The sequence below is a fragment of the Mytilus galloprovincialis genome, chromosome 13 (assembly GCF_965363235.1).
Source record: "Mytilus galloprovincialis chromosome 13, xbMytGall1.hap1.1, whole genome shotgun sequence".
Taxonomy (NCBI): domain Eukaryota; kingdom Metazoa; phylum Mollusca; class Bivalvia; order Mytilida; family Mytilidae; genus Mytilus; species Mytilus galloprovincialis.
The window spans coordinates 56,040,267-56,065,417 of NC_134850.1; the positions used below are offsets into that span (position 1 = coordinate 56,040,267).

Genomic DNA, 25,151 nt, shown 5'->3' on the forward strand with positions numbered 1-25,151 from the left:
TTATAAGCTCATAATTTAGGGTGTATAACAATATACTGCAATGACAGAAAATGTGATATATCAACACTGGATATTAAGGTTGTACCCAACACTTTCACTAAAATTAATTTGGCTCGTTTAATTTTCATAAAATTTTGCCAAAGTATTTACTATGACCCTTTAACAAAAATATTAAAATATAAAAATTTTAGAACCAACCGTTTTGTCAGAAAAATTACACTTGTTATATCACAATTTGACAAACACCAATTTTGATCATTGAGAAGCTTAATATTCCTATTACAACACAACGTAATTAAAACGTTAAGCTGACTTTATAGAGTTATCTCCCTGTAGTGTTAGGTACCACCTTAATAGATGTATAAAATTATACTTCAATTCTTTGATTTTCTATGACATGGCTCTCTTTGGGACATGCAAGACGGTAACATGATAAAGAAAGTTTATTGTTTATGATTAGAACTGTTGTTTGCAAATTGTCTTTCGAAACGAAAGGTATTAATATCATAGAAACGTGATCAAAATCTCGATAGTTTCCCCTATGTGTTTGGCATACCAATTCCCATGATGATTTCAGTGCATGTTTAAAATAAATAAATTAAGTATATCTACTAGCTTGTTTAATCTTTATGGCATTGGAAGATGTTTAGAGCAAACAACAAAGGGGAAAATAAACTCATCGGATAATAACCATTGTTCAGGTCAGCAGACGGGATTTCTCTGAGAGGGTTTAGGTGGGAGTTCTTTCATGTCGCCTTGGATTATCAATTGTTATCTCGACTTTAATAGTCTTAAGCCATATTTTAATCGAAAAACACTCACCCCCTTTGTCTACATGTTTACTGTCTTATTTTCCAAGCTGAATGCCAATAATCTATGGAAGAAAAAATCATGGAGTCGGCAAACAATAAAAGATTGAACAAGTAAACCATACTCGCTAACTTTAAGTTATGGTGGCACAACCTTGTACTCTTCAAACTGGACAATTAAACATGAGCCTGTAATCTAGTGGTTGTCGTTTGTTAATGTGTTATAAATTTGTTTTTATACAAATAAGGCAGTTAGTTTTCTCGTTTGAATTGTTTTACATATTCATATCGGGGCCTTTTATAGCTGACTATGCGGTATGGACTTTCCTCATTGTTGAAGGCCGTACGGTGACCTATAGTTGTTAATGTCTGTGTCATTTTGGTCTCTAGTGGACAGTTGTATCATTGGCAATCATACCACATCCTTTTCATTTATATAAAACTAATTTTGACAAAGGCTTAAACATTGAATACAATGCATAATATAATCGCGAACAGAAATGGTATACAAAGTTATATATTGATAATTTAAAGCAAAACGTACTGCATTTTCTGCGTCCGGTCTATGCTTCTATGATTTATTTGATGAAAACATATACTTGTAATACGACTAGGAAAAGACAAAATGACAAGAGTTTTAACTCCATAGAAAACTTAGAACGGTTAGCCCATAATCAAATAACCAAATTTCTAACATATCAAACGAACGATAAACAAGAACAAGTCATGTACATGACTTGATAGTGGTGACTGATACATTGATGCATATTCTTATTTAGAAAAGTGTAGATTTAACCTGGTTAAAAAACCAGAATTTGAATATTATATCTTGTGCCTATTTAAATAGATTAATGTATGACCTTTAAAAATACGGATATGAAAAGGTTTGAATATATATTACTGGTTGGTATCCAATTAAGGCAACATTAAATTTGGAAAGAATTCAAGAACGAGATTTTAACGAGACTGAACGAGACTGAAAAGTCAGAATACATCCTTCAGCGAAAACAAATCAATGTTACAAACTTAAACCGATGAAAACAAAATATACCATACTATTCTATGATGGTTTGCTTATATAAATAAATGCCAAACGACCTCTGTATGGTTGTATAAGTTTAATACACTAGTTAATGTAGGTGATTATTTTGACCTATTTTCCTTCAATAAAAACAAGAATATGAACTTTGTACCAGCATTGTTTTCATCTACAAATGTACTCATACGACTCCCTTGTGCATGGCTTTAACGTATTTAAGACTGTAAGTATGACCATATATTGTTACAGAGTTTTGTGATTATATTTCGATTGTTCATGAACATTCAGTGATGTAGCAACTGCTAAAATACTATCCATGATAGGTATCACATAGCTATCCTGCCTGTATTATTTGAGTGTAGTTTTTGGTACAAATTCTGTCATCAGCTTGGCTAACATTTCATCATTAATTCTTTCTGCCTCTGTCATTTTTCCTAGAGCTACCAATCGAAGCTTTTCGTCTTTCATCTCGTTAATTTCTTCAAGTTTCCGTTCATAAAACATTGTATTCTCTTCCCAGTTTTTATGCATTAATTTTTTGTAATTCTCCTGTGCTTCAATCAGCTATTAAAAAAATAGACAAAAAAATTCACATGAAAGAAATTGTTGGGAAACAAATCGAAGACTAAATTAAATGTTAAATATAATAGAGGAATATAGCATATATTTTGTATCTTAAGTAGCTAAGGTACCAAATAATACGAGATTTCAAAATGCATATTTTAAAACGATTCAAAATAAAATAACGATATGATGTATGTACAATATATTAAAAGAAACATTCATATGACATACGGTAACAAACCATAAATTACAAGCTCAGGACTATTGGCTATTTCGTGGCGGTCAGTCTTTATCTATGGAGGAAACCGTTGTCCGGGGAGAACTACTGACCTTCGGAAGGATAAAAAACAATCCTAGTCAATCAAGGTTAGAGTTGGGCGCACATGACACGTACGGATTCATGCTCTATCGTTTAAAGAGATGTGGTTCTTATTTGTTAGAAGAAAAAAAAATGAAAAACGAACATTTGAAAAGCATTTAGCCTAACGCCTTTCTCTTGTCGTACGTAAAATAGAAATTGTTTTTATATAATTGAGATAAAAACAAAGAACAGCTACACTGCATTTATATAACTAGCGATCAGAATAAGAACTCCCTAGAGCAAATAAATTTGAAAACTATATGAAGGTAGTAAAATCTATCTAACTGCAATATACGATCACTAGATCACTAAATATATTAATTATATGATTATATTTTGTCTGTTGTTTTAACAAATAAATGCAATCTAAAATATTTGACAGGTTATGGATTAGAAAAAATAATTTTGCAAATATTGATTACAAAGTAATATGTCATCTGCTGAAATTGTCTCATAAATCACTGACAAAAGGAAGCTTGAAACGTCTAGAACTGTTCATATTTCCTTCAAGCTTTCTATTGATATGTAAACCTATAGGTATGTTTTCACGAATGTTCAATAAGCATTATATATCAGCCAAAGAAACCACGGGGAAAAAACACAATATATTGCTCAATAGGGATTCATTTATTACGCAATTCATTCACGTGTACATAAAACATAAAACAACTTTGTTAAAAGAGTTACTTAACTCCTTTTCGAATAAAAGCAATAAATCTTGGAAGGTAGTTACAAAAAAGCATGAGAGAAAACATAACACATTGTTGAGATGATTTGTACAATGTGTGATAAATCTTGGTGTATGGTATTGTACCAGAGGCATAATACTTGTCTTTCATGCCATGATGTAATATAGTGGGAATCATTGATATGTTTCCATTAGTGATATGTCTGTTTCTAAAGTTTATCTAAACATAAAGATCATTTATTGGCTCTTATATTTAAAGTTGTATGACCTTCATTATCCACATATAACATATTGCATTAGTTAAGGCAATGAAACACTGTTATTGTAGAACGCAATACGAACAATTATTTTCATTGTATGTGTTTGTTTAATTCTGATAAGGTTACCCTTAATGTTTAAAAATTCAATTACTTTGAAATGTCGCGGGCGAGATTAGTTGACTTTAGAAGACAAGTATTTATGATTTTTATCGGTTAAAACAATTTGACATTAGAGTACCTAGAGTTAAAGTCTAAACTAAGAAATATATAGAGATATAGTTGCATAACGAAAGATCTAACAAACAACAAACACACCATGAACCCAGTTTCTCCAAACCCCTTTCGGAGGACATTAACTTCATGAAAACAACAAAAACAACAGCAAAAAGAATTGAGGCAGATGGATGACCACTCAACAATCGAATTCCAAATATACACCTAGTGCAAAAATTGCGTTGATAATCTGCTAATATTGATCACACGCTGTAAGGGCCTTGAGACGAATACATGTTTAAACAAATAAATTAATGGTAACAAAAACTATCAAACATAGTCAACAAACTCAAAGGAAAATGTTACAGTTCCATAACAACAAAAAATATTTATAAGATATTTTTAAATAGGTACATTATTCTCAACTTACCCTAACCCCAACCCTATTCAAAAGCTAACATTTGAAAAACATACATATCATGATCTAAAAAGTGACACATCTGACGTAGCCAGACGCACCTTATGAATGAATATTGAAGTTTTGCAATAAAAGGACAGGGTGACTCAGGCGTAATGGTGAGTCTTATGTAGGCATAGCGCGAGTGATAACTTTCATGCATCTATGATTCGTTTATTTCCATGTGTTTATATGTTAACATAATTATATAATGGTATATGTCGAAGAATCCACTGTTCGTACAACATGATTTTTCGTTTGTTTCTCTTTTAGTTCAGTCCTTTCAATTGTCTATGTACTTATGTTCTAATGTATTTGCAATTCACAGATAATATCAAATAGATTATTATTGATGGATTAAAAAGTTTGAAAATGATAACAAAAATAAAAAACGTAAAATATCGAAAAAAGAGGAAATGGTATTAGACATTAAGGCAACAGTAGTACACCGATATTCAATGGTTATACATCAATTAAGTGAAAACAAATCCGGGTTACAAAGTAAAACTTTTGAAAACACATTTACTATAAGAGGAAAACAATGGAACAACAGAAACACTGCACTACAACAAAAGCAAACGCCAACATTAGAATTATTTAAAACGACTGGTATTCCTGACTTGGTAAAGGAAAATATTACAAAAAAAATGATTTTATGGTCAGCCAAACATCCCGCTACTATAACATATAATATATACTATAACTATAACATAACACGTTTAAAATGCCCCCACAATGACATCACTACGTGGCGGGAATAACGTAAAAATAAACTTAAGAGAATCAAGACAGAGACATGATAAACAAATAATATAATAGTACATTTACATGCCTGTACCAAATCAGGAATATGACAGTTGTTATTCATTTGTTTGATGTGTTTGAGCTTTTGATTTAGCCATTTGATTAGGGACTTTTAGTTTGAATTTCCTCGGAGTTCAGTATTTTTGTGGTTTTACTTTTTTAGAAGTGATTATTGGTTTAGTTATACATATAGAGCCTACCTTTTCTGTGAGTCCCATATCAGTTTTTTGGAGGGAGAAGATTTCATTGGCTCCTTTATTAACATCACCGATGCTGGTATCAACTATACTGAGTCGATTTTCAATGTCGTCAAGACGACCTTCAATTTTCGATCCAACAAGCTCTATTAATCGTCTTAATTTGTCTTCTGTTGCGTCTACAATTGTAAACAGTAAATGGGGAAATCATACAAAAACAACATTCAAATACATACAATTAGTTGGTAAAAACGGGTTGGGATTCGCATTTGTGTTTGCAAGTCTTTATTTACAGATACTTGGTATTTCGTTGTTTTCCATCACACAAAAACATATTGCCATATAATCAACATTCTAATGCAACAACGTTTGTAACGTTCATTTTGATTGTATAACGTCACGTTTTGACAATTGATGATATGGGACGTACGCGCAAGCGCAGACGGCATATGACAGATTTTAATTACATGTTTTAACGTTGTTTTCTGTCAGTTTCATTACAATGGAGATAACAATATTGTATTTTAAGCTCCGACGGCATCAATTGGGGATTTGATGGTCGCAAATTACGTTCCAAAATTGTTATTCTTAATCAAAAATAAGGCATGTTGTTCTTGGTCAGCTGAATTCACCTTCGACAACGCATCATGTCAATGCAATAGACATCTACTTAAAATATGTCTATACAGAAAACATTAGCAGTACTATGGTATTATACAGAAAAGCAATTCCTTTTTCCAATTAAGGAAATTATGTTACTGATTTCCCAAATTAATGTTGCTGTTAGTTTTTCTAAAGAAAAGACTAGCCGATTTATTTCATCGCATATAAAGAGCAACTCGTCTCAAATAGTTTTGTGGAATTAATTATAGTGCCACCAAGTTAATAAGTACAAATTCATGGTGATGTTTAGTTCAATCTTATTATAGATAAAACCATCGTCATCTTCCACCTTTTCTCGCTCTACGTGTAGTATATATCTCCTTACTAACGAACAGATCACAACCTACAATAAAAGAATTAAATTTTTAATAATGATTAGACTATAAGCGTTTAACTACATTTGTATCAAGGCAAAATTAATAGAATTTGTTTCTTGTATTCAATACCAGTCATTAAGGGAACCGTTCTTAATATAAACGGTGCAAAATCAAACATTTCTGGATGATACAGGTGATTAACTATTATTGTTCATATAATGGGTTACGGAAGACATAAATAATTAGGTTAAGGAAGGTTGGAAACACGATAAAATGTGAATATCTTACAAGGGTCTTAGTAAATGTAGTTTTCTGTGACAGCAAATATTATAAATTCCTGGCTATTACTTTATGAATAATATGTTTAAGGACTCCTGATCTAATTATGTTGGTTTTTTTTTTCAAATAGTACAAGAATTTACGTTTTGTCGTATTTCTTTTTCGGTATGACATTGAAATCAATTTATAAATCTGTCAAAAGCTTTTGAAATTGCGCAAACAAACGTAGCTATAGCTTTGACAGTTGGCATATGTATTTGATGAATTGGTATTTGATTATTTATGACTTAACGAAATATAACGATGTTAGATTCTCAAGTAAAACAATAAAACTGCGGATTATTGTAACTATTCCATGATGTTTTCAAATTGAACTTTTTGGGAAAATCGTTTCTGAGAAATTTGGCCAAATCATTCTTAAATTGAAAAAAACTGTGACAAAGAAACAACAACCCGACCAAAGAGAAGAATACAACCGAAGGCCACAAATGGGTCTAACTCTTCTAGTCCGCAATTCTAAAAAAACTTGAAAATATTCGCATCGATTATACTAGAACGTTTGATACAATTTATTAAAATGTGACCTCAAGTGATTATGTTTCTTGTGCATTTTCTTGATTTTTGTTATGCTTTTTTTTTTTATGTTACGGACACCATCACGAATTGGTTGATCCATATACGATGCATCTTTGTCCAAACTAACTATAGACATTTTTACAACGTGTTAGATTGTGGTTTGCCATTACGTCGTCTGATCTTTTTATTACCAAACGTGACTTATTCCCGAATGTGACTGTTTTGCTGAGTGTGAATTCGTATTGCTTTAAGACGTGGCACGGTACTTTTCCATCCCAAATTAATTTGTTTGGTTTTGATGTTGTGTTTGTTGTTGTCATCGGATTTTGTCAAATGTCTTAATGTTTGTAGTTGTAAATCGTATTTTTTTTCTGTTGTATTCTTGTGTTGAGTTCGGGATAACTGCTCATCCAGTTCATTTTGGATCAACGAAAGTTACACTATATATTTGGTTTGCAGTTTGATCAGAAGAAACACCCACAAAGCTAGATAATACAATTTATTATCTAATTACTACTACAACTAAATATTAATTAGTATTATAATTTTCACTGTTATCAATATAAGTTAGATAAGTCATACAAATGTAATCTTGAATTTCATCCAAATTCTTTCTTAATTTTTGGAACACGTTTCAGAAATTTAAATGTGACGTCATTTTACATCTGAGCATAGTTTTGTGTGGACGTAGCGCGTCTGGCGTATAAAAATACTTTTTAACCTGTCACCTTTTGATGGTTACTATTCGTTTGTTTCTCTGTCCTATATTTTCTCCCATTTATCTGTTTATTTATTCTAACCCTGTCGTGTAATGTTGTCATTTTAATGTTATAATTAACACTGCCGTTAAAGCGGGAGGTTTGGTAAGCCTCAAAACCAGGTTCAAACCACCATTTTTTCATTAAATTCCCTGTACCAAGTCAGGAAAATGGCCATTGTTACATTATAGTTCGTTCCTGTGTGTGTTACATTTCGATGGTGTGTCTCTGTTGTGTCGCAGTTCTCTTATATTTGATACGTTTCCCTCAGTTTTAGTTTGTAACTCGGATTTGTTTCTTCTCTATCGATTTATGAATTTTGAACAGCGGTATACTACTGTTGCTTTAATTTACATATTATATTAGTTTTTAGTTGTTTTTTTTCTATGTCTAATACCGTCGCTTTTGTTATCTGTTGTGAAGCTTCGGAAATAATCATCTTACTTAAAGAAATAGTTTTTGTTGTATTATTTTGCTTCAGACTTAGATGTATGTGTCGTACAGAAAAATACGCAGTGCAAGCTGTTTGAGTCAGGTATAGACATTAAACAGCAAACTATTGTCTGGATCTATGATTTAACCATTAACGAATATTTACCTTTCGGACATTGCATGGATCATCTGTTTTCTGAAGAACAAAACACATATAAGTTATTTATATTACTTAAAGAGATGTGGGAATATGTTAATGAAATACAAACAAAACCATATATAGTTCAAGATTTTATCATTTTCATACATGTTTTACGTCACTACAGAAGGGAAAGGGTTTGAAGAAAACATGATATCAAAGTTGCAATTTATTCAATGGATACCAGCACCCTTCAATGATTTTTATATATAAGGATTCCCAACGATTTTAGTCTCGAGCTTAACAGATGATGGTAATGGTGCTTTTAAAAACTAAGATTAAACCTTTCTTTTGTACAGCTGACCCTTTTGGTTTTTATCTTGTCTTCGAGCTTATCCCATTAAGTATATTCGAGGAACAATTTGTTTACAGAGCTGGAGGTAAAATAATTACAATGTATAGTATATATGTGTGTGAAACAGACTATCAAGTTTGAGACCATAAAGGTACATAATATTGATGAATTATACGTTATTACACGAGTAATATTGAGATGGAGACGCGTCTATATGTATATAGCTACCTTACATTGAGTATACATGAGCAAATCATCGATTACGACAATATAGTATAGAGGGACAAAAGATACCAGAGGGACAGTCAAACTCATCAATCTAAAATAAACTAGCAACGCCATGGCTAAAAATGAAAAAGACAAACAGAAAATTAATAGTACACATGACACAACATAGAAAACTAAAGAATAAGCAACACGAACCCCACCAAAACTAGGGGTGATCTCAGGTGCTCCGGAAGGGTAAGCAGATCCTGCTCAACGTGTAGCATCCGTCGTGTTGCTTATGTGATAATAAATCCGGTAAATAGTCTTATTCGGTAGGTCACATTCATGAAAGGGAAGGGAGTTGTAGTTACGACGTAATGAACATATCCGAAATCATTTGTGAAACGGTTATTCCATAACGATCAACCAACTCGTGATGGCGTCTGTAAAATTTACGAAGGGATGATTTCAACTTCACCATTTTGAACTCTTGGTTTAATAGCTTCCTTGTGAACAGCAACCCTCTATCAAGAAAATCATGATAGGATATACAAGCACGGGAATATCGTATCAATTGCGTGATATATACCCCGTATGCAGGTGCTGCTGCAATGTTGCTACTTAAAAATGGAAAGTTCACAATAGGAAAGCTGAAATCATCTTTTATCGTAAAGTTTTGTTTTCAACCGACCCTCATTGTCAATTTCAATATGTTAGTCAAGATATGAGGCCGACTTAATTGTATCTGAAGTATCCTTTATCTCTAGTTCGATTGGATAGATGTGTTCAACATACCTGTAGTCACCAAATTTTGAATTATTTAGTGAAAGAACATCATCTTTATAGAGGAAAGTAGAGTTAATGGATATTGCTAACTTCTTATCTTTCTTCTTAAGAAGTTCCTGTATGAAGTCAGCCTCATAATAATAAAGAAATAAGTCGGCAAGAAGAGGGGCACAATTTGTTCCCATTGGAATGCCGACAGTCTGTTGAAAAACACGTCCTCCGAACGTAACAAATATGTTGTCAATCAAGAAATCAAGCATCTTGATAATGTAAGTTTCAGAGAATTTTTTGTTTGAATCAGAGTAATCCTTTACAAAGTAGCATTTATCCCTCCCTATGACAAGATATACCTTGTCAAAACACATATCATTTAATTTTGAACATCGCAAGTTTATTTTACCTATTCATCATGACATCATACACATTTCAAGTATGCCAATTGTGAAATCAAGGAAGGGACATTGCAAATTACATGACACTGAGGTTTTACTGAGTGATTGATTGTTGGTGTGTTAAACCATATCCAGCACTATTGGCTACTAGCAAATCATAAAGTGTAGTGTTTAATTATTGTCTTAATCCAGAGTTTCTAGGGAGAAACACATAACTACAACAGGAAAATTTTAGTTCTTCTCAATTAAGATTGCAGATAAAGGAAATTGTCACAAGCAATGTTCAAACTCACAGTCTTACAGTTGACAGAATAGTGAAAAGTGTATATACCAATTGGCCACCGAAGACATCATTGTATTACTAGCTTAAAACATCGGTAACATTAGTTCAGTCAATCTAGCATAAATTTGACCCTAACCTTGAAGTAATTGCAACAGAATATTTTTAAGTTTTAATCGTTAGCATTATACCCCAAATATACACAGAAAAAAGTCCCATAAAATCTAACTTGAGGAAAACTAAAAATCATGATTTTAATATTCTTATGGAGATTTGCATTGATATGGGAGATACCTCTGCAAAAAGGGCAGAAATATCAATAAAAGTTGATATAAAATTATAACTTAACTGCTTCTATTCAACAAAATGTATTGATTCTTGATAGTTTAGCCGTCTTTAGAGTATAACAAATAAAAGCACTACCTTCACATGTAAATTAAATAAAAAGGGTAAATTGTGAACTACAAGACGGAAATTGACAAAATTGACATTTAACTTCAATAAAGTATGTCAACTAAAGGATGGCCCATAATCAATAGTACGGCTATGATACAAATTTAGTTCTTCGGTCGAAAGTATTCATGTGTGATAATAATATTTACAGCATAAACAACATGATATATGAACTATAGGATGAAACATTGTATGTTAATTCTATATACAAGGTCAATAAAGCAGAAGTTTATTTTATTATTTTATATTCATTAAATGCCTGAACTAGTAAAGAATCTGACAGTTGCTATTTATTCGTTTCATGTGTTTGGGCTTTTGATTTTGCCATCTAATTAGGGACTTTACGTTTCCCTGGAATTCGGTATTATTTTTTTTTAGACCGTTGTTTTTGTTATTTTACGTGTTTCATAATGAGGAACACAAATCATACGACAAAAAGTAACCGTTAGTCATAAACATTTCAGTATTAATTCAGATCAATTTAAGTCGTATGATTATTTTTATGAAGAGAGCTATTGTAAATCATGGAGTGGGGGACATATATCTAAATTTGTACATGTACTGATTTGTGATATATAACCTTTTTGAACATACTGGTTCTTTTAAGTTCAGATTTACATCCACATCTGCATATACAATTCTTTATACAACTGACAAATTTCATAATGGTTTTTGGAGTAGGAATAATATTGAAAGGTGGAGCTACTGGACATCCGGGTTCTATAAAGGACAGCCACAGTTCTGTTCTCATAAACTTCCATTCCACATCTCTTTTATCCTGTGACAAAATAAGCATCAAAACATCAAGGTATTTTTCTTATTAATGAGGACGTTAGTGAAATATACAAAAAATATTAACAATTTACACAAGCAAATTCAGTTGTATCCTAAAACTTTGATGTTTTTACTGCAAAATTAAACATGGTAGATACTACTAAAATCAATTGTACCGTAAAATTAGAGTATTTTTTTATTCGTTGTTTTGGCAAACTAAAACATGATAGTTATTTCTATGTCTAAATGGTTCGCATTAATTTTGATTAATATTTGTTTATTTGTGATATTCAAAGATAACTATCTATGTATTTCAATACATGAATGGGTGGGGATTGAATAAAGAATAATGAATGCAAAGTGCAGAATTAAGGGGGAAAATAAAGAATGGAAGAAAATAGGCCAAAACATAAAGAAAAGACACAATTGACAAAAAAGACCAAAGATAACAGAAATGGAGGACCCCATCTAGACTCAAATAAATTACACTCACCTGTACTTCTTCGAATGTAACTGACATTACAGCAATCAGCAGGTTCATTAACACAATGAGAGCTGCAAAGACATAAGTACCGTACAGCAAGTATCCGAGGTTTTCTGTGTACACGTTCCTTGAAGGGTTGTTCGTCAGTGAACTCATTGGTGCATCCTTGTTCAGCTCTGGGGCTTCTCCTGGTGCAAAGCCAAACAGAGACCATACCAACATAAATAAAGTCGCCCTGAAACTAAGTTTACTTATAATTGTACATAATTAATTGATTTATTTAAATTAAACACAGAATATGATATCTAAGTCATATGGACAATTGACAATTCTAATAGTACGTGCTTCGTTCACTCTATGAATAAACCCATGCTATAAATACAATAAAATTTATTTGCACATGCGTATATTGACTACTGCAGAATAATGACTTTTATCAAATTGGCATGCATTTAATATGTTCCATTAACTTAAAACACTTTTAAACTCTTAAATGATGCACATGTTGTTACTAATTTATTTATCATGACTGTAATGTGTTGCAATTCGAAATTACCTAGAAACAAAACCGTTCATGCTGGCTGCTCAAAATCCCCCCTCTGTGGTTTGCCTGTTTACACACAAAAAAGGAGGTTCATGGAAGACACTACACAAACGATCTACACCTATACAAATATGAAATAAAAATAACCTAAATTGTCATAATCAGAATCGAAATAATTGATGCAAGCAATACTTTATTGTAGTGTTAACATGGGCAGGCACTATATTCGTGTTAGTTTAGCCCTCACTATCGCTCGGGCAAAAATAATCGCGAATATAATACCTACCCATGTTAAAACTACAATAAAGTATACATTTAGCTTGCATCAATTATTTCGTAAACATGCCACTGTGCCATCTCCTTTTTCTTATATAAAACGTGTTGACGCTTTGAAAGAACAAAATGAGATGCGACTTAATCTAATGCAAATTTAAGTTCTTAAAATTTTTAGAAAGATAAAAATCGATAATATTTTTTTGTTGAATAATACAATTGTATATTGAAGGCCATGTGAAAGCGGACATACATGTACCACTTAAAACGGATTACATGGTATAAGTAGTAGTTGTGTTTTAGATAGTAAGCTTATTGTTAATATTTCACAGGAAAACTATTTCCTGTAAATCGGTCGGGACATCAATTTACACTATGTTAAAACATTAAGTTATTGTTTGTAGGATATTTCAATAGTAATTAAGCAAATATCATGACTACCCTTTCAGAATCAGGTAAGCAAAACTAATATTTGCCATAAAGGTATTTGAGCTTACAGGTAAACTTTACCAGACCCTTATGATCTATTTGTATAGATACAGGATCACCGTAACTTCAATCTGCCGTATAACCAATGCTAAAGTCAGTTTGGCTATATGGGATGTATGGAGACGCACGCATGTACGATCGGAAAGCAACGTTAAATCAGACACCTTCTGTAGGAAAGTGTCGCACTTTCATTCTGGTTACGAACCCTTGCAAACTTGCCTAACCGCCTTTTATTTTATTGGAAAGTTAAATCTGATTTCCTCATCCTACACTGACAGTTCAACATCCAAAGACCATTTTTCTAAGAAGTTCATCTGCAGTTATTGATAATCTGTTCAGCACGATCGGAGATTTTCTATGGGTATTTCGATTTCCTCAACCAATTCAATACGGCTGCCACAATAATGCAATCGGAACTGATTTGGTTTTAAACTTAAACAATCAAACAATCAATCAAAATTAAACGTTGATTCAAATGCGTCACTTTGCAATCTTGTGTGTTGTGGATTCATTTATTTTCGTGGGTATCAATTTTTTTTAAATTCAGATAGATCATTATTCAATAACAAAAACAACAAAAATGTTGAATAAAAGTTTACCAAATGATTGTTGCTTATTTTGCTTATTTTTCAGAACAGGAAAAGCGTCAGAAGACCATGTTCATCGGTAGAGTACTACGAGCTATACGTGGAAAGCTGCTCACGAAAAAGGTATCAAAATTTTAAACTGGTCTTTTCAAATACTGAAGAATTATTGTGTGCTGCTTTTCCGCAATAAACGCGGTATCTAGGAGTAGAGCAATTCTTGATAGGTTTTGAATCACAATAATGTGTCCGAGTAAGGTGGCAGTACAAAATGTATACCTACGGACTGTAAACCGGCTCACAAAAAAAAAAATGATGACTCAGATTGACTATAAGTTATGAACAATTCAGTATACTTAGTTATTCGTATGTTTGTGAAAAAGACTTCGGTTTGTCGGTCTAGTGCAATGCAGGATACATAATCATTTCTCATTTACATGTTTTCTTTATGGATGTTTCTAAAATGAATATTTACAGATTGTTGCAGGGACAACAATGGCCTTGAGCACTGAAACAAACTGATATTGATCTACAATATTATTTTTGATTACCATCGCTTACTGTTGTTAAATATAGATTATAAACATTCTACAAATAAATGTAGCTATGATGAAAACTCCGATGCCTTCCAGCACTTGATATAAAAATAAGAATATGTGGTATGATTGGCAATGTGACATATATTCACCAGAGACGGAATGACGTAAAGGTTAACATTCACATGTCACAATGAGATTATTTTATGATAAAGGATATAACTTGTAGCTAATCCGTGACTTTATGATAGGCGTCTGTATCTGTATCATATGGAACTGTTACTTGCAAAGTGGTCTTATTTTTATGGTGTTTAATGTTCCCGATTTCTAGGTCCATATATATCTTGTTTGTGAAAATTTATTCTCGCGTTTCCTAGTCCTGTTTCAAATAATTTTTTTAAATAATATAAAACCAGGAGAGATTTTAGTATCTTCATCTCGAAATAAGCAGAAAAAAAATTATCTCAACAGTTTTCAATTGTACAGAAATTGAAGCAAATAAACAATTATACACGACAAAGGCTAGTCCAAAGCAACAAGACAAATGCATTAGATATGCAAAACAAATACAACCAGTTCACATGCTTATAAAAACCATTAGGTTTTATCAGATTCTCAGAAAGGGCTTTATTATTCTGCTTTGTATGCAAACAATCTTAAAGTATTGGGTAAACAAATCTGGTATGAGTAACACATTCTTAGATAACGTGATACAACCCTAGGAAATATGAAATAAATTAACTGACGACTAATTCGTGAGACGTAAAAGTACAACGTCAAAGTACAGGTTTAGCTTAAACTAGCAAAGAATGTATAGGAACGCATTAAAAGGTCATGTTCATATTAGCTGCTTTTATACGATATAATATTGAACAATTTTCTAAATGTAGTAGTGCTAGTTTTTAGTTTTTGCCCTTGGTAGTTTTTGTGTATATGTTATAACTTACACATTGCGTAAGACTTTGTAGGCATACCGAAGAAATATATAAATATCTAGCAGAAATTACAATGTCTTTTCCATTTTAGGGAAAGGAAATTTTGGAAACAGACTCTAGTTTAAAAAGCAAGAAGAAAATGGGTAAGAATGGACGTGTCTTATTATTCAATAATTTTAAATTTTGTCTTTCGCTTTATTTAAAATAAAAACCTTACTAATTTTAAAACCCATTGCACAAATCAATAATGATCGTACGATTAGCTTGAACTCTTTTGCTGTAAAGTTGACTATTTTGTGTAAAATTTTGAAATACAGGGTGGAGTTATTTTTCTTATATATTAATAATAGTTGTAGCCACTATGACATCCATACACATATTCTTATAACCAATGGTGATCGTGCAATTGTTTTACGACATTGTATCAAAATATAAATAGAAAAGGATCAAATATACATGATTACATAGTATGGAAGTTATAAGTCCTACGTTATATTTTTCAGACCGAACAGAATCATTATCATCAAAATTTGATTTTGACGAAGACTCTTCAGATATACTCGATTTGAATGACGAAGATACGACTAGTATATCTGGTGGTCAGTTAGTATTTATAGATGATGTTGAAGAGGAGGATACACACTAATTCGACGAATGTCCAAAAGAAATAAACGATCAAGAGGAGGAGGAACAAACTTGGATTTCCTGAGAAAAATAACAATACCATGATAAAGATGGAATACAAATGTCTTTCAGAGACAAATGTACTAGAGGTGAATGACTGAAAATATAAATTTGACGTGTGACTGCGATATGACATAGTCTTCAATTGTAGCTTACTCTTTAAATGTGGTAGTCTGACACCGATGAGCGGCATATAACGCTGCTAATCCACAGGAAAAAGCCAAAAGTATCAGCAAGAACATGCCGCATAATTTCATTAAGTCTGTGAATGTTCGGTAAAATGATACTAAAATGGTTCCGAATGTTTCATTGGCAGGCATGATAAAGGAAATTCTGGATATGCTCAGGATTATTCCGAAAGAGAACAGTATATCAGAGATCAGCTCGGGATCAGGTATCCATGATGGTTCCCAAGATACTGAAAATATATTAAATGTTTGTGTACATGGGTATGAAACGGTGAACAAGTTTTATTTTCTGTTCGTTAATCTCGTTTTCTACTTTGATTTGTATTATAACATTTTGTTTATGATGGATAGTTGTCATATTGACAATTAAAACACATTATCTTATTTATACTTTTTTGTTGTAATAATACGTTACTAACTCATCTAGTACTAACCGGCGTTCAGCAGCAAACTATATGTATTCAGCAAACATATCAAACCCTCTAAAGATCTAGGTTATGATACTCACATGTGCTTAAGGTCATACGATACAGTTTTGATCCTGTATTTACAGTTTGATGAAAATTTCCATATAGACTAGTTTTTGCCTGCTTCAATCAAATATGTAATAAAAAATATACCTTCTTGTCGGCTACTTTTCGAGTTAAATGAGGTCGAAATTTTGTATATTTGCTCAAAATTCGAATTTGTGGCCGTATTTTCCCTTTCGAAAGAAAGCCATAACTTTTTATTTTTAAAAGATAAACACAAATTGTTTTTTGTTAGATAATTTGTATTTTTTGTATTTTATAAGTATCCTAAAAAATTATGCATTTTTCATTCAGAAATAACTCATATTTATCAAATGGTCATGAATTAAGAAAAAATCGCATTTTTTTGCTGTATATTTATCAAAATTAAAAAAAATCCTCTATTTACAGTTTTATAAAATTTGGTCCACATAATCTCCCTGCAAAATGAAACAAAATGTCGTTTTACAAAATAGGGGTCCATGCACTCGTTTTCAAATTAAATCAGTTTGAATTATAAAAAATAGTCGAAAAATGCATCTTTTCCCGATATGTCATAGTTTGACGTCGCAAAAATAACATTTTACGTTAGTAACGTCATTACCTTCTATGTAACTGTATCGTATGCCCTTAAAGCAAGGACACTTTATTTTCATATCACTTCATGTGTTACAGGTATTTTCAATTACATTTATTATACAACACAACCTCATATTTGTACATTTTTACAGTCTTTTATTTTCAGTAGCCGACACTTCTATTGAGACTTATTATAGCCTAATTCAAATGCTTAGGATCGTAGGCTATCATGGCTATTGAACTCTTACTATTTTACAATTGGGAATGCATACCTCCTACAGAATACGAAACAGATGGACAGACATCAACTTCATCAACTTCAGCCGTTACGTAGCAGTGGAGGAGAGTTGACAGGTAAACTTGCTCTCCTGTTACATTCAGAGGAAGTGGGTTTGTGGTAAAAGCGTCCGCTACTTTGATTGGTACAACTATGTCTAAGGTGAAGGACGCAAGAAGAAACATCAGCATGAACGAATCTATAATATTCCAAACTGATCCGGCATAATCTTCTATTCCAGATGACCATACTTGTTTCATTTCTTCCCAAATCCAACCTTCAAAACAATTTAATATGTCTTTCTAAAATAAAAGACTAAATGGTCAAACAGAAATCTACAAGTTATACCAAGTGTGTTTTTTTTTTTTTTTTAATTCGCACGTGCATTGATTACTTAATTGTTAGATCTTTATCATGTTTTGTTATGTTTATATCATGTGGAACAACAATACTAAAAAAACAACATACACACACAGTTTCAAGTATAAAATTGGTTACAATTGCAATTTTATTGAATTTTGACATATTTTAAGTACATGTATTTGAAAAATGAACAAAGAAATAATTCGTACTCGAATTTAAGTTCAATTAAAAAAAGCTTCATAATCTTTCAGATATCGCTTGTATTTTATTCATACTGGTTATATGTTATAAAGTATTATATATAAACTTATAAACAATTCTTTGTACGTTTCTTCAATTTCCGGTTTCAACCCTGTGATTGAGAAGCAGATGTATGAGAAGTTTATCCTACCTCAAATCTAGTTTACAAAATATGACAGTATATTAATCTCAGCTAGAATCCAAACAAATATCAGCGTTATCAGAATATAGTTAGATGTTGGTGTGTTATCACATGCTAATGAAATCCACATGTCGCTATAATGTAATTTGGCTACCACAGTCAGAAAGAGAAAAGATAAGTATGAACATGTATAACTTAAGAATCTTGTAGATGAAGTATTTAGCAGAACTGTCACCTAAAATAAAAAAATAAAAGTAACGTGAATAAAGTATGTTCTTCACTATAAGAGTACAACATTGGTTTCATATTGATATATTTCCTCATAATTTAGAACTCCACTGAATCCCGTTTTATTTCATTGTTGACAAGTACTCAATCACAAAAGAAAAATATAGCTTTTACCCACTCCTAAAGTCAAATTAAGGTTTCGGATATTTTGAAAAGTGGTTATTCGTCAAATAAACGAAGCAATTTAGAATTAAAACAAAATGCTTATCTTATCGCAAACCGACCTAGGTAAACACGCTAGTAATAATTAAAATATAGAAACATAAAATTCACCAATTGCAGCTATCCTACCACCTAAAAATGAATGTGTCCCCCACCCTTTTGATTTTTTTCTCTCTTTGAATTTAAAAAAAACATAATGAAATCTTTCAAAAACGAGTTCGTGAAAAAAGAGATCTATATATATATATATATATATATATATATAAAGCACAGAATCAGCGACTCAGCAACACACACACTAGTATACTTACTTTACTCCATGATGCAACTATATACACGACTGATAAAACAGGCAGCAGAACCATACCAATCGGGATAGACAGCAATAAATACTGGAATCTATTCAGATATCTCATTGCCTGTAGACCTTTGAACCATATCTCAGAAACTTGTGCTTGGCACTTCTCGTGTGCTACAAACTGAACAAACAGGAATACATTATTTATTTCCGTGAAAGTTTTGAATGTTTATTAGCAAAACCGTACCACTTTTCATTTGAGTTGTTGTGGTGACCATGCTCTGCATTAAATAATCACACGCATCTGAAGATTGTTACGCTAGTAAACATGTTAAAAAAAACATGCTTAACCCCGCCAAACTCTGAGTGCGCCTGTCCAAAGTCTAGAACATGTTATTTAGTGGTAGTTGTTTGTTGCTGTATACCATATTTGGATTTTCTTTAAACTAGTTAGCATTCGCATGAATGAAGTCGTCAGCTTTCAAAATCGAAATTATTAATGTGTGTGTGTACATCTGGATTTTTGTCGCTGGTTATGCAGTATGGGTTTGCTCATTGTTGAAGGTCGTACGGTGACCTATAATTGCTTACTTCTACATCAGTTGGTCTCTTGTGGAGAGTTGTCTCATTGTCAATCATACCACATCTCCTTGTTTTAAAATCGAAAAAGGCATGAATCGCGAACAGATACTTACAAGCTGCTTGTTAACAAACAGCGTGAAATAATAAAAAAAAAAAAAACAGTTCAATACCGTGGATTATATCTACCTGTTTTTGTTCCATTTGCATTGCTGTCAAAAGCAAAGGAAATGATTCACTGCTGATCTCTGTTTTTGCTTCTATTTTATTTTTGACAGAAGAAGACAGTAAAATTTTAAATTAAAAAAAAATAAATTGTAATACACATTTCTCTATCTTTGTGTATGCATATTTCATCTATTAATATGTAAATGCTTATATATGCTTTAATGAACTGCAGTTAAATCTCTAAGGTGCTTATCATATTCTTGCAATTGTAAAAGAGATATAATTATATACATAAATATCTTGTAATTGGTTGCTGTGTGTACATGGGAGTAAAATACCCTTATATCTAATCAGTTTGGGCTGCATTTCATTTTTATGCAGCTCAAAACACCATATCTGTTTAAAGGGGAATAATCCTTACAGAAATTGATTGTCTCCCATATTACTTTCTCTTCCATGTGCATGCAATAACTGTTCAGTGTTCTATTCACTACAAACCATTAAAAGTCTGAAATGGCCTATATCTGTACTCGACTGTACTGATTTTTACTCGACCAGTCTGAATTCGTCTGAGATTTACTTGATAATACTCGACTGTAGTCTGAACCATACTTAACAGTCTGATTGTGTACTTGACCAGTACTTAATCGTTTTATACGAGTCTGAACTGTACTCGACCTAGTCTGAACCGTACTCGACCTAGTCTGAACCATACTCGACCTAGTCTGAACCATACTCGAGCAAGTCTTAACCAAACTAGACCTATTCTTTGTATCTATTAACTGAATTTTATCAATTTAGGAATTGTTTTAATAGAAATGAAATTTGAACAACAACTTGAAATTAAAAATGTATTCAATACAGTATTGAAATTAAAATTTCACAATAATCAATCATAATATAACTTCAACACTTACATAATAATATATATCAACTTTTAAAATATAAATAAAAACAAGCTGATCAAATAATCTAAAAAAAATGAATTGTGACTAATATTTTAAATATTATTCAAATTTTATGAATAATATTTCGGAAGTATTTTATGGTAACTGGACTACTTTCACCATTAACTTAAGCCTAGTATAGATTTATGGTGTCAGTTGACTTTAGTTTATAATGCAGTGAATGTTTTTTTTCATTAAGATATATATAAAATAGTATATAAAACAACTTAATAAATTTTAAAAAAAATGAGAGCTTAATTGTTTTGTTTTATTAAACCAAGAATATAATCATTATAATAGAATTTCCCTAGCAATCCTTGATAACCTTTTTGAAAAGGAAATGTATTCCAAAGTAACAGTAAACATTTTTTAAAATTAATTTAAGTATTTTTTTGTCAAATTAACATGGCATACATAAAACACTTTAATATGTTCTAATTAACTCAGTACATGTGTGTTTTACAGGTAAAAAGAAAGCCCTAATTTCTTAAATTCGTTTATTACTTATCTAGTACATACATGTATATTCGAAAGGCCTTGTTATTTAATTTAAACAGGATGTTGCAATTTTGAATCAATGTTATTTATAGAATTTAATACCTCTGACCAGGTGTGATCTTATTTATGAGTTTGCCCCAAGCAGAGGTTATACTTTATATTTCACCACTAATCAGAAAAATAATTTTATTTATTTATTTAATTTTATCCCTTTTTGATATAAGTTATATATAATATATTTTTTTATCCTAAATATAATCAGAGATATATTTCTTTTATAATGTTAAAATCTTTTATAAATTTTGGTGGCTTTTGTTATATATGTCAGTTAAAAAGAAATTTATTTAAACAGCTAAAAAAGTAGAGGGTTTTTGGTCTAGTATGGTTCAGACTGGTCGAGTATTGTTCAGACCTTTGGTTAAGTGTAGTTTAGACTGGACAAATAGGTCGAGTACAGGTCAAGAATGGGTTAAGACTGTTTCAGACTGGTCGAGTAATAGTTCAGACTATTTTCAACGGCAAATATAAGGGTCAAGTACGATTCAGTACAGTCAAGTATGGTTCAGACTGGGGTCGAGTAATGTCAAGTAAAAGTCAGACCAATTCAGACTGGTCGAGTAAAAATCAGTACAGTCGAGTACAGATATAGGCCATTTCAGACTTTAATGGTTTGTAGTGATTGTGATGTATTTCATTTTATTATTTCATTGTTATAACACAAATCATTGTAATCATTGTATGAAATTTAAAACCCGCAAGGGTCCATAATTGAATTAATAAAGTATTCTTATTCTTATTCTTAAAATAAACCGACAACGCCATGGCTATCATCTGTGTTATTCCATAACGGTAAACCAACTCGTGATGGCGTTCGTAGAATTTGACAACCTTTGCCCTTGTGTACTGAAAAACGGGCAATCTAGCGGGTGACATAAGATTTCAGTACTGGTAATGCTATTTGTTTAGATTAAAGCAGATGATGGGTATACACCAATTAGACAGCAAACAAAATCACCCCAAAGCGAAAGACATCTAAAAATCATCAGATGCAAAAAGTAAAATAACAAAAATACCGAACTTTCAGAAAATTCAAAAGTCCCTTATCAACTAGCAATCAAGTGTCTATTAAACATCCCAACAAATTGCTTCAGTGCAAATCAATTTGGAATAAATTAAACAGATTTTCCATCATCAAAATCTAATCTAGCAAACACAATATTGAGATGGATATATGTGCAACAGAGAGGTTTTCGCAGATTTGGTATAGAAAGTAAAATAACAAAAATACAGAACTCCTTGGAACACTATAAACGAAAAGACCTTAAGCAAAAGGCAAAAGCAAAAGCTCAAACACATCAAACGAATGGATAACTGTCATATTCGTGACTTGGTACAGATATTTTCTGATGTAGAAAATATATAGGCACATGATTTATATGTGATAGAATTAATATGTCTTTTGAGAGGAACTTAGCCCTTCTTCCTTTTCTTAATTCCTGAGGTAAAGCATTTTTTCTTTCTTCTTTGATACCCCCCACCCCCCACCTCAGAATTATAAATAGATGTGTTTGAGTCCATAAAAAAAAAACATAACTCCCCAATGACACCATGCATTTAATTTACACACTTCTCTTCTACACAAGACAGTTCCAGTGGTGTTCAAATCTTACACTAGGAAAACCACACAAATATGAAGTTACAATCTAAAATCATCTATGACTAAGTGCTTTCGCTTACCCTGTGCAAAGTCAAGACATTGATAAGGGATAATTGTGTAAACTTTTTGACACTGTCCTTTTAAAATGTGTATGGTAATGATTCGTGATTCATCTCAACCATTTCTGACGTGAGGAACCACTTTTACTAGATCGATATTTATTGTACCTGTTTTAATCAACTTGTTCGAATTTGAGTAAGTTCTTTCAAAACTAATACAACCTCACAATATATTAACTTGTCTGTTACAAGTCATTAGGAATCTTGTAGGCAGTTGTTATTTGTTTATTATATGACCTTTTATATCCCACCTCCTCGTTATTGCATGCATTAAGTTAGAAAGTTGACCATCGTGCGTGAGTGAAGTTCTCTGCTTATTTCCAATTCATCAATATTTCTAGATAGATCCTGGAGTACACTAGAACACGCTCTTTGGTCAAAATCGTGTTGTACTTTTTTTCAGTTAAGAGAACTGCAATTCCCATTCAGACATTGTCATTACATTGTTCTAACAGAAACATGATTTCATCAGTTCAATCTTAGATTTTTTCATACATCTAAAATGTCTCGTGGGTGTTCATCAATGACTTGAGTAATAACACTGTTGGTACCAAATTTGTCTTGTAGACGGAATGGGTAATTTGCAGAAGATTAAACGATACTGTAAAATGTATCAGCAGATATGAGGATAATAGATCTGATTTGAAAATAAAACAGGACTATGTTTCGATTAGAATAAAAGAAACTGAACTAGATTAATTAAAATAAACATACCTTTTTTTTTCTATTCCGACACATGATTTTCATGAAGGTCGTTATCATGTCGATCGTGCTTGGTGGAGTTGCTCAGTATTTAGTTTTCCGACTTGTGTTTTGTATACTGTTGTTTGTATGTTGGTCTTTTCTTTTTTTTTTTATAATGGCGACCTTTTAAAAAAATGTTTTTTTCGCATCTGTACCATGCAAACTATTGTCAGCTGTCAGTGATACTCTTTGGTGCTGCTAACTCTGAAAAGTTGTCACTGATCACATACGAGTTTCATTCCTCGAGCATTGGAGTAAGAAAATCATGATGATACAAATTGTCTGCTTGCTGATACATGTATTTTGATAACGTTTTGTTTATGTATGTTATTATAAAAAAGAAAATGTGGTATGATTGTCAATGAGACAACTCTCCACAAGAAAGTATTGCCTCTTTACAGATCCTACGTTCGATATCATGGTGTAAAGCTTACAAAATGTAGTCTATTTCTAACAGAAACTTAACATTTACCATTTGAGATCTTCCTGATTTTACAATAATATATAGTAAATTCACATTTACTAACTCTCTCCAAATGGACAGTGACGATAGCACTCATGCAATCACGGATTAATTTAAATCTCTGTATTGACTACATAAAACAGCACATGATTGTTATTACATAGTTCTATACTGACAAAATATGATTTATATTGTTTGATGCATTGATTTTTTTAATTTATTATTCGTAAAGTTTACGATATATAAAGAAGATGTGGTACCTATACGTTTGTTGAACGAAAATATAGTTTGTTGATCTACGTTTGCATCGAGTTACATCAGAGGAGTCCTTTGATTAACACAACGTATTAAACTCGTTACGTTATATTATGGTTGAAAAAGTGCATGTATATACCAAATTTACAGTCCATATGTTTTCAAACATTAAAAATAGTGTTGACAAATAAGAACATGGTTATTCTGCATATTTTACTCTTCGGTGAAAAAATTTGAAAGAAGCTGCTAATGAACACTACACAATCTAAGGGAACTTGAATTAGGGTCCATTCACTTTTACAAATAGACAAATGATAAGAAATCGTAAATTGTTATTGTTATA

At 31.7% G+C, this 25,151-nt stretch overlaps 1 protein-coding gene across 1 annotated transcript; it reads right to left on the reverse strand.

The window, feature by feature from the left end:
- Positions 1–1,968: 1,968 nt before the first annotated feature.
- On the reverse strand, positions 1,969–20,167 carry LOC143056156 (short transient receptor potential channel 7-like). Its single transcript, XM_076229239.1, has 11 exons — positions 20,147–20,167; positions 19,392–19,559; positions 18,684–18,865; positions 17,881–18,164; positions 16,489–16,750; positions 12,297–12,528; positions 11,583–11,807; positions 8,584–8,613; positions 6,329–6,398; positions 5,396–5,571; positions 1,969–2,412 (listed from the first exon to the last, which is right to left on the reverse strand). Exons 1-11 carry the CDS (start codon positions 20,165–20,167, stop codon positions 2,197–2,199), a joined length of 1,866 nt encoding a protein of 621 aa, XP_076085354.1. The 3' UTR covers positions 1,969–2,196.
- Positions 20,168–25,151: the final 4,984 nt, after the last annotated feature.

What these genes read in the sequence shown, in the direction of transcription:
- LOC143056156 (XM_076229239.1), bottom strand. Translation starts at nt 20,167, where the DNA reads ATGCAAATGGAACAAAAACAG. An exon ending in TTACATTCGAAGAAGTACAG is followed by an intron (nt 11,808 to 12,296) that starts GTGAGTGTAATT and finishes ATTTTGTCACAG; the next exon opens with GATAAAAGAGATGTGGAATG. An exon ending in ATATGGGACTCACAGAAAAG is followed by an intron (nt 2,413 to 5,395) that starts GTAGGCTCTATA and finishes TTTTTTTAATAG; the next exon opens with CTGATTGAAGCACAGGAGAA.